Genomic DNA, 10,756 nt, shown 5'->3' on the forward strand with positions numbered 1-10,756 from the left:
TGCGAGGAAACTATAAACAGGAACTGCTGGACACCACTGAAAATACCATACAACTCTGACGTGAAATACTGCATTTGGGTAGGGCTTCCCTTTTGATGCATCCCATATGAATTATATTTGTGTGTTCTGGTTCCTATTTTTTCAATTCCATTTTTAATTTACAGAAACAAGAGATCAGCCCTCGTGGGACAGAGACATGAAACACAATAGACCCCATTCTGGCTATGAAGTGTGTTTTGAAGAACCATTTTGTAGACATGATGACAAGACCAGGGAAAACCATTTTTTCTCTGGGGTGGATATTTCTATGGCTTGTTGGAAGAGAAAGAATTAAAGGATTTAATCTTCCAGGTAGGGGTTTTGACTTTTCATGTTAACTCTGTGAGTCTATGATTACATTTTCTGATGTAACAGACTTTCAAAGCTGCAGACTATCTGATTTATTAGTAACAAAACATAATAATACAGTATATTTCTGACTACTGTTTAAATAGGATAGGAGGAGAAATTACTGGTGATAAATTGGGTAATGAGTACTTGCAGCTGAAGAGCAATGAAGGGTAGTTCAGAAGGAAGGGTTTAGGGAATTATAAAATTAACATTATTTTTCTCTACAAAATGAGAACAATGAGAAAGAAAGACAGAAAAACACTTACTCAAGTTTTTGTAAATATAAATGATAGTTTCCTCTACTAATGTATTTTTGGTGTTTGTTTATTGTGGGTTTCAGATTGTTCTATCCAAAACACTATTTGGACATATTCTTCAAGGAGGGAGGAAGAGTTTGTCTTATTTTGTGATTTACAAAATGACAGTGCTAATAACCTGTCTGTCCAGTGGTATTTACAACCACAAAATGGAGAGCCATTAAGAGAAGTTACAAAAAACTACCCACACATTATCAAGAAAGATACCATCTTACATTTTTTAACCATAGGGGTTAATGATTCTGGTTCATACATATGTAGACCTGTTATGAGGTAGGTACTAAATTCATTTCTCTCTGTAAATATTTCTGAATTCCACATTATCTGGGTATAGCTATTCAATAAACCTTGTTTAACTCTTTTAGGAGCCCCCAAGATATGACTTTCTGTGTAAATACAGTTTTGGAAGTGAAAAATAAGACAAAAGAATCCTGTGTGAGCACTGTATCACATAAGCAAGAACTTGTTATTAGCAAAAGTTTCTCTGTTTTTTGCCCCTGTCTTAGCAACCAAAGTAATGCAAAAAGATCAGAGGTGACCTGGTATAAGGTAAGAATGGTTATATAAAACATGTACCCTATATGCATATAATATATACATATATATTTTATATAAACATCTGTTTGTTTTTTATAGAAATAAAAATATAGAAATAGCAATATTAAAATTTATGTGTATGAAATCTAGAGCTTTCAAAAAGAAGGGCTTGGTGCCTGAATTTTTTTGAATATCTTTAAACACAAATATAATTGTAGTTGGGTTTCAGTCATATAAAGAATACCCACCTTCACCAGTGCAACATTCCCATGACCAATGTCCCAAATCTCCCTCCTCTCTGTCCCCCACCTGTATTTGAGACAGGCTTTCTTCTTCCCTCATTCATTCACATTGTTATGATAGTTGCCAGTGTAGTTATTTCTCTAACTGCATTCACTACTCTTTATGGTGAGCTTCATATCATGAACTGGACCTTTCAGCCCTCATCTCTTTTGTCTCTGAGAATTATTGTAAAAATATCTTTTATTTTTCTTAAAACCCATAGATGAATTAGACTATTCTGTGTCTATCTCTCTCCCACTGACTTATTTCACTCAGCATAATAGAGTCCATGTACATCCATGTATAGGAAAATTTCATGACTTCATCTCTCCTGATGGCTGCATAGTATTCCATTGTGTATATGTACCACAGTTTTTTTTTAGCTGTTCTTCTGTTGAAGGGCATCTTGGTTGTTTCCAGAATCTGGCTATTGTAAATAGTGCTGCAATGAATATACGTGTGAGGAAGGCATTCTTATATTGTATTTTTTGTGTTCCTAGGGTATATTCCTAGGAGTGGTATAGCTGCATGCATCATTGGGAGCTCAATTTCTAGTTTTTGAGGAATCTTCATATAGTTTTCCATAAAGGTTGGACTAGATGGCATTCCAATCAGCAGTGAATAAGAATTCCTTTCTCTCCACATCCCCGCTGGCACTGCTTGTTCTCATTCTTTGTGATGTGTGCCAATCTCTGTGGCATGAGATGATACCTTATAGTTGTTTTGACTTGCATCTCCCTGATGATTTGTGATGTGAAACATTTTTTCATGTGTCTTTTGGCCATTTGTATTTCTTCTTTGATGAATTGTCTATTTCTTCTTCCAATTTTTGATGCAGTTAAATGTTTTGTTGTTGTTGTTGTTAAGTTCTGTCAGTACCTTGTATATCTTAGATATTAACTCCTTGTCTGATGGGCATTGGGTAAATAGTTTCTCCCATTCTGTGGGTGGGTTATGTATCCTAGGCACTATTTCCTTTGAGGTTGCAAAGTTTCTCAGTTTAATATATTCCTATCTGTTTATCTCTGCTTCCATTTGTTTAAAGAGTGCTGTTTCCTTCTTAAAGATGCTTTTAGTTTCTATGTCACGGAGTGTTTTACCTATGTATTTTTCTATATACCTTATGGTATACAGACATACCATATTAACAAAATAAAATAAAAACTATATCAATAGATGCAGGGAAAGCATTTGATAAGGTCCAACACCCATTCTTGATAAAAATTATCATCAAAATGAGAATACAAGGAACTTTTCTCAATAGAGTCAAGGCTATCTACCACAAGCCAATGGCAAATATTATTCTCAATGGAGATAAACTAAAAGCCTTTATTCTAAAATTTTTTACAAGTGAAGGTTGCCATCTCTAAAGTGTTCTTGGACAAAATCCATGAATAATAATTATAATTATTACAACAATCCTTTTGGTCATTGATAATTTTTTCTAAAGTTCACCTGTGACCCATGAGTAAGATGTAAAATTCATGAAAATCAGTAATGCTAAAGGTCTTATTTCTCTCTTCCAGTATTTAACTTTCTCTTTTGGGGTTTTTGGTTCAAACCACTGCTAGTCAGGGGCTATTCCTAACTGTGCTCAGAAGTAATCCTTGGCAATACTCAGGAGCTATGAGACCAGATGTGGAGCCAGGATCATACAAAGCTCTCTGTGTTTTCTATTTTATTCTTGTAAGGCAATGGGTACTCTGATGGAGGGACTGCCCAAAAAGAAAATTTGGAAGGGTTTCTGAAATAAATGGAAGACTAGAATTCTTTCCAAAGAGGTGTGTCTAGCAAATAAGTTAAGGCTTAGCTCTTTAAATGTAGCTCTGGGTGACAGCCATCCTAAGCTGCTGAGTTGGTGAAGCAAACTAGGGCTCCAAGAGAAAGGGAATAAGGCAAGGGAAAGTCACTTCATTATAAATAATGAGTTATAAACTGTGTGGATAAGCTTCCATAACAAAAATATTTCTCATTTTCATCAGATCTATTTTTCCAAGTAGTAGCTGATATATTAGAGCTATGAGTCATGCAAATACAATCTCATTTGACACAACCTTATTTCAGTTGGTTTGTTATTGTCAGAATCTGGAAATAGAATTTAAATAGCTTTCATTTTCAGTAATTTTTTCAAAGCCCAATACTTTTAATATAAAAGTTAATATGAAAAATTTTAAAATATTGTTACTATAAAATGTATCTTTTAATTGCCACTGTTAATAGGTAAGTAGGGTTTACCTGATAACTTTATTATACCTCTGACAATAAATAGACAGTCCTGTATGCAATAGATGTGGTCTGAGATGTTTATTACTTGATTGCCTTGAGAGTTGGAGATGCAGATACACAGAAGCTATTATACCCATTTTAGAAATGGTGATATAAGGAGGGAGGGGCCTCAGGATGTGCTCACATTTGTATATTTTGTTTTTTTGGGGGTCACATTCAATGGTGCTAAGGGATTATTCCTGGCTCTAATTTCAGAAATCTCTCTTGGTGGCTCGATAGACCATATGGGGATAAAACCTGGGTCAGCCCTAACCACTGTGCTATAACTTTGGCTACTCACATTTATATGTATATTTTTTAATTTTGGGCCACACCTAGTGATGCTCAAGGGTTATTCTTAGCTATGCCCCCAGAAATAGCTCCTGACTTGGAGGACCATACAGGATGCTGGGGGATCGAACTGTGGTCCATCCTGGGTCAGGCGCTTGCAAGACAAATGCCCTACTGCTCCACCATCACTCTGGGCCCCACATTTGTATTTTTTGTTTTGTTTTGTTTTTTTGGGCCACACCCGTTTTGATGCTCAGGGGTTACTCCTGGCTATGCGCTCAGAAATTGTCCCTGGCTTGGGGGGACCATATGGGACACTGGGGGATCGAACCGCGGTCCGTCCTATGCTAGCGCTTGCAAGGCAGACACCTTACCTCTAGTGCCACCTTCCCGGCCCCCACATTTGTATTTTTAAGTGAAACTTTAAATATATTGACTTCAATATATTTAATTTAAGGAACACTTTAATTTTTTTCTTATTCTAAAATCAATTTTATTATTCCTTTCAATTATATGTGCTTGCTCCACAGCTTTCTTTTTTCTTTTAAATATCTTTAAGCATCTTGATTACAGGCATGATTGTAGTTGGGTTTCAGTCATATAAAGATCACCCCCATTCACCAGTACAACATTCCCAACATCAATGTCCTCCATATCCCTCCTTTCCTTCCCCCCATATTTGAGACAGGCTTTCAACTTCCCTCACTCATTGACATTGTTATAAAAGTTGTCAGTGTAGTTATTTCTCTAACTGCACTCACCACTATTTGTGGTGAGCTTCATATCGTAAGCTGGTCTTTCCAGTCCTCATCTCTATCTTCTTTGGACATTATTTCAATAATGTCTTTCATTTTTCTTAAAACTGATAAATGAGTGAGACTATTCTGTTACTATTTCTTTCCATCTGACTTATTTCACTCAGCATAATAGATTCCATGTACATCCATGTATATGAAAATTTCATGAATTCATCTCTTCTGACAGCTGCATAATATTTCATTGTGTATATGTACCACAGTTTCTTTAGTCATTCATCTGTTGAAGGGAATCTTGCTTATTTCCAGTGTCTGGCTATTGTAAATAGCACTGCAATGAATATAGATGTGAGGAAGGGATTTTTGAATTGTATTGTTGTGTTTCTAGGGTATATCTCTAGGAGTGGTATAGCTGGATCATATGGGAATTCAATGTCCAGTTTTTTGAGGAATCTCCATATTGTTTTCCATAAAGAGCTAGACCGATGGCATTCCCAGCAGCAGTGAATGAGAGTTCCTTTCTCTCTATATCCCACCAGCACAGATTGTTCTTGTTCTTTGTGATGTGTGCCAGCCTCTGTGGAATGAGATGGTATCTCATTGTTGTTTTGATTTGCATCTTTCTGATGAATAGTGATGTGGAGCATTTTTTCATGTGACTTTTGACCATTTGTATTTCTTCTTTGAAAAATTGTTCATTTCTTTTACCCATTTTTGATGGAGTTAGATGTTATTTTTCTTATTAAGTTCCATCAGAAACTTACATGTCCCTGATATTAGCCCCTTATTTGATGGGTATTGAATAAATAGTTTCTACCATTCTGTAGATGGGTTTTTTATACTAGGCACTATTTCCTTTGGGGTTCAGAAGGTTCTCAGCTTAATATAGTCCCACCTGTTTATCTCTGCTTCCACTTGATTGGTCAGTGCTGTTTCCTCCTTGAAGAAGCCTTTAATCACAATGTCATGGACTGTTTTACCTACATGTTGTTATATATACCTTAAGGTTTTGGGTATGATATCAAGATTTTTAATCCATTTGGATTTGACCTTTGTGCATGGTGTTAGGTGGAGGTTTGAGTTGGCCTTTTTGAAAGCAGCTGACCAGTTGTCCCAACACCACTTGTTGAAGAGGCTTTCCTTGCTCCATTTTGCATTTCTTAACCCTTTATCAAAGATTAATTGATTGTATGTCTGGGAGACATTCTCTGAATACCCAAGTCGATTCCACTGATCTTGAGGGTTTGTCTTTATTCCAATACCATGCTGTTTTAATGACTATAGCTTTGTAATACAATTTAAAGCTGAGGAAAGTGATTTCTCCCATATTCCTTTTACCAATAGATGCTTTAGCTATTTGTGGGGGTTTATTGTTCCAAATAAATTTTAAGAGTGTTTGATCCACTTCTTTGAAGAATACCATGTGTTCTTTAGAGTGATTGAATTAAATCTGTACAATGCTTTGGGGAGTATTGCCATTTTAATTATATTAATCCTCCCAATCCATGAGCAGGGTATGTGTCTCCAATTCCTTGTGTCCTCTTTTATTTATTAAAGCAGGATTTTGTATTTTTCTTTGTATAGATCCTTTACCTCTTTGATTAAGTTGACTCCAAGGTATTTTAGTTTGTGTGACACTAATGAGAATGGAATTGTTTTTTAATGTCCATTTCTTCTTCATCATTATTTGTGTATAAGAAGATAATTGATTTATGTGTGATAATTTTGTAACCAGCCATTTGCTAATAAATTCATTGTCCTAGAAACTTTTGTTAGAGCCTTTAGGGTTTTCTAAATATAGTATAATGTCATCTGCAAACAGTGAGAGCTTGACTTCTTCCTTTCCTATTTGGATTCCCTTGATACCTTTTTTTTTTTTTTTTGCCTAATCCCCATAGCAAGTACTTTCAGTACTATGTTGAATAGGAGTGGTGAGAGGACAGATTTATCTTGTACCAGAATTTAGAGGAAAGGCTTTTAGTTTTTCTTTATTGAGGATAATATTTGTCATTGGCTTGTGGTAGATAGTCTTAACTATTTTGAGAAAGGTTTCTTTCATTCCCATCTTTCTGAGAGTTTTTTTTTTATTATCAAGAATGGGTGTTGGACCTTATCAAATGCTTTCTCTGTATCTATTGATATAAACATGTGGTTTTTATTTTTCTTGTTGTTGATGTTGTGTATTATGTTGATAGATTTACAGATTTTAAACCATCATTGCATTCCTGGAATGAAACCATTTGATCATAGTAAATTCTAATGTGCTGGCTTTATCTCACCATTATACCTTTCTAGAAATTAGAATTCTTGCTTTGAAATAACATGTTTGTATTGCTTCCAAATTTATGAGGTTTATACATGAGATGCACATTTCATTTCTTCCATCAAACACTTATTAAAAATATTCAGCAGCCTGGTACAGAGAAGATAATTCTCAATTACTGTTCTAGCTTGATTCTTCTAGATATAGTTGGTCTATTGATTCACAATTTTGGGGTACTCTTGTTCACCTAACTAAAAACAAAGCGCCAAAATGTTAATAATTTAGCTAAGTATTCCTCAAACATACCCTCTTCTGATTTAATTTTCTTGACATGGTTCCTTTTCCCTACTAGATGGGACCCTAGTCTCATACTGTGGTTCTCTTATTTATGTAATTTTTAAAATGTAATCCCCTTGAAAAATAGTGAGATCCCACAGAGGGATATATGCCCCAGTTGCTAATTGTTGGTTTATCCCACATATATCCATTTTTATTTAACAAAAAAAGTCATCACAAAATTTTCCAAATATCTCACTAGAATGTAAATACTATATTCATGGTATTACTATATGTATCACTGTATTCATAGTGTCTCTGGTTCAAACATTTTATTATAGAGGAAAATGCGATAGGATGGTTGTTAGTGTGAGCTAATCATTGTAAATCTTTGCATTTTCTTAGTTTTTATAACCCATCTCTTTAACAACTTTCAGGACTTAATCAGTCTATAATTTTCAAAAGTATCCTTTTCTTACTAAAAGCTATGTATTAGCATAACATGTATGTGTAAGTAGAATGCTGTCACTTGATGATTAGGGTAATAATCTGCAGCTGCACTTAGCAGGACAATGGGATCAAAGCATGAAATGCATATTGTGATAACAGTTCATCATAATGGGAGCTATTATTTTTTGAGTGGCACAGTTAGGGGTAGAGGTAGACATAAAAGCCATATAATGGATGTATCGGATGGTTGTTAGGTCCTTGTGATTGTATTTGGGAATTAAAAAATGTGAGTCCTAATTCAGAAAAGTAGGGGTAGGAAAAAAAGAGAAGGAAGGTGCTAGCAATACTTTCAAGAAAAAGAAAACAAGATTAAATACTTGAGGATAGATGGCTATCCTAGTTTTGACCCTATGGTTCAAAATAGTGTCATAAAAGTTATCTAACTTGAGATAAGACAAGTTAATTAAATTAGGGGTGAGAAGGTTGTCTATATTGATTGAATGTAATGAATCCATGATAGGAAACATGAAAACAGATATGAAGAGCTCTTCAACAATATTTTAGCTTACAAATATTTGAGTTTTCCTGGCTTTCTTATTATGTTTAAATTTCTTCATAGTATTGTGGTCTGAAAAGAGACTTGATACTATATTAATTTCATGATTTTATTAATACTAGTTTTATTGTTATTCCAGCATGTGATCTACCTAGGAGAATGTTCTTGGTGCAATGTAAAGAGAGAAATCTTTCTTTTTTTTATTTTTTATTATGTGCTTTAGTTCTCTTTATGATTTCTTTTCACGTTTATCCATGTTCATATGGAGATAGTCCTTGCTATATTATTGGTTCATGACTGTTTCTGGATAAAACATCTGGGTAAGACAGAGAGCTTCTAGTGGTCCCATTGATATCTCTTTTTCCTACTTGGATTATTTGTTCTTGTATTATTAGAGAGTGTGCCTATGATTTTTGGCCTAGTTTTATTTGTGGGTTTTGTTTGTTGCTGTTCTTGTTATTCATTTATTTGTTGTTTTTTCACTTCCAACTCATAAATGTCGTAATGCTGCAAACCAAGTCACATTTATCTCTTAATGTGAAAAGGAATCAAGTCCACTTTGTTATTCTCTATCGTCACTGTGGTTAAACTAAGCCAGTAACAATTCTGTACCTTCTCCCATTGTTTTCTCAAAGTAAAATAATAATAGCCATCCACTCTGATTTCTTTCTCTCTATTATATAATTGTGTTTTTGAGATGTTTCTCTCTGAAACTCACTTCATACTATGATTCTTTTCTTTATTCATTTTTATTTTCTTTTCTTACAAATTGGGTGTGTGTGGGGGGATTCGGCCACACCCGGTGATGCTCAGGGGTTTCTTCTGGCTCTGGGCTCAGAAATCGCTCCTGGATGGGGCTGGAGCAGTGGCCCAAGCCCTAAGACGTCTGCCTTGCCCTCGCTAACCTAGGACGGAGAACAGTTCTATCCCTTGGCGTCCCATATGGTCCCCCAAGCCGGGAACGATTTCTGACCGAATCGCCAGGAGTAACCCCTGAGTGTCATCGGTGAGGCCCAAAAACCAAAAAAAAGAAAAAGAAAGAAAGAAACAAAGAAAGAAAGAAAGAAAAGAAGCAAAGGAAGAAAGAAAAGAAAGAAAGAAAGAAAAAAGAAAGAAGAAAGAAGAAAGAAGAGAGAAAGAAAGAAGGAAGAAAGAAGAGAGAGAAAGAAGAAAGAAGAAAGAAAGAAAGAAATAAAAGAAAGAAGAAAAAAGAAAGAAAAGAAAGAAAGAAGGAAAAGAAAGAAAAGAAAGAAAAAAAGAAAGAAAAGAAAAAAAGAAAAAGAAAGAAAGAAACAAAGAAAGAAAGAAAGAAGAGAGAGAAAGAAGGAAGAAAAGAAAAAGAAAAGAAAGAAAGAAAAAGAAAGAAAGAAGAAAGAAAGAAAATAGAAAGAAAGGAGAAAGAGAGTGAGAGAGAGAGAAGAGAAAGGAAGGAGAGAGAGAGAGAGGAGAGAGAGAGAGAGAGAGAGAGAGAGAGAGAGAGGAGAGAGAGAGAGAGAGAGAGAGAGAGAGAGAGAGAGAGAGAGAGAGAGAGAGAGAGAGAGAGAGAGAGAGAGAGAGAGAGAGAGAGAGAGAGAGAGAGAGAGAGAGAGAGAGAGAGAGAGAGAGAGAGAGAGAGAGAGAGAGAGAGAGAGAGAGAGAGAGAGGAAGAAATCGCTCCTGGGGCCGGGAGGTGGCGCTAAAGGTAAGGTGCCTGCCTTGCCTGCGCTAACCTTGGACGGACCGTGGTTCGATCCCCCGGTGTCCCATATGATCCCCCAAGCCAGGAGCAACTTCTGAGCACATAGCCAGGAGTAACCCCTGAGCGTTACCGGGTGTGGCCCAAAAACCAAAAAAAAAAAAAAAGAAAGAAATCGCTCCTGACTTAAGGGACCATATGGGACGCCAGAGATAGAACCAAGGTCCGTCCAGGGTTAGCTGTATGCAAGAAAAATGCCCTACTGCTGTGCTATCACTCCGGTCTTTCTTCTTTTCTTTTCTTTTCTTTTCTTTTCTTTTCTTTTCTTTTCTTTTCTTTTCTTTTCTTTTCTTTTCTTTTCTTTTCTTTTCTTTTCTTTTCTTTTCTTTTCTTTTCTTTTCTTCTTTTTCTTCCTTCCTTCCTTTCTTCCTTCCTCTTTCTTCCTTCCTCTCTTCCTTCCTCTCTTCCTTCCTCTCTTTCTTTCTTTCTTTCTTTCTTTCTTTCTTTCTTTCTTTCTTTCTTTCTTTCTTTCTTTCTTTCTTTCTTTCTTTCTTTCTTTCTTTCTTTCTTTCTTTCTTTCTTTCTTTCTTTCTTTCTTTCTTTCTTTCTTTCTTTCTTTCTTTCTTTCTTTCTTTCTTTCTTTCTTTCTTTCTTTCTTTCTTTCTTTCTTTCTTTCTTTCTTTCTTTCTTTCTTAAGGT

At 35.4% G+C, this 10,756-nt stretch overlaps 1 protein-coding gene across 1 annotated transcript in view; it reads left to right on the forward strand.

Moving 5' to 3' along the window:
- Positions 1-257: 257 nt before the first annotated feature.
- The window catches only part of IL18RAP (interleukin 18 receptor accessory protein), a 25,484-nt gene continuing 14,985 nt past the window's right edge, over positions 258-10,756 (forward strand). The window contains exons 1-3 of the mRNA XM_049784630.1: positions 258-351; positions 731-980; positions 1,073-1,256. Coding sequence (XP_049640587.1) covers positions 258-351; positions 731-980; positions 1,073-1,256 — 528 coding nt within the window. The remainder of the gene's footprint in view (positions 352-730; positions 981-1,072; positions 1,257-10,756) is intronic.

Source organism: Suncus etruscus, chromosome 12 (assembly GCF_024139225.1).
Source record: "Suncus etruscus isolate mSunEtr1 chromosome 12, mSunEtr1.pri.cur, whole genome shotgun sequence".
Lineage (NCBI taxonomy): Eukaryota > Metazoa > Chordata > Mammalia > Eulipotyphla > Soricidae > Suncus > Suncus etruscus.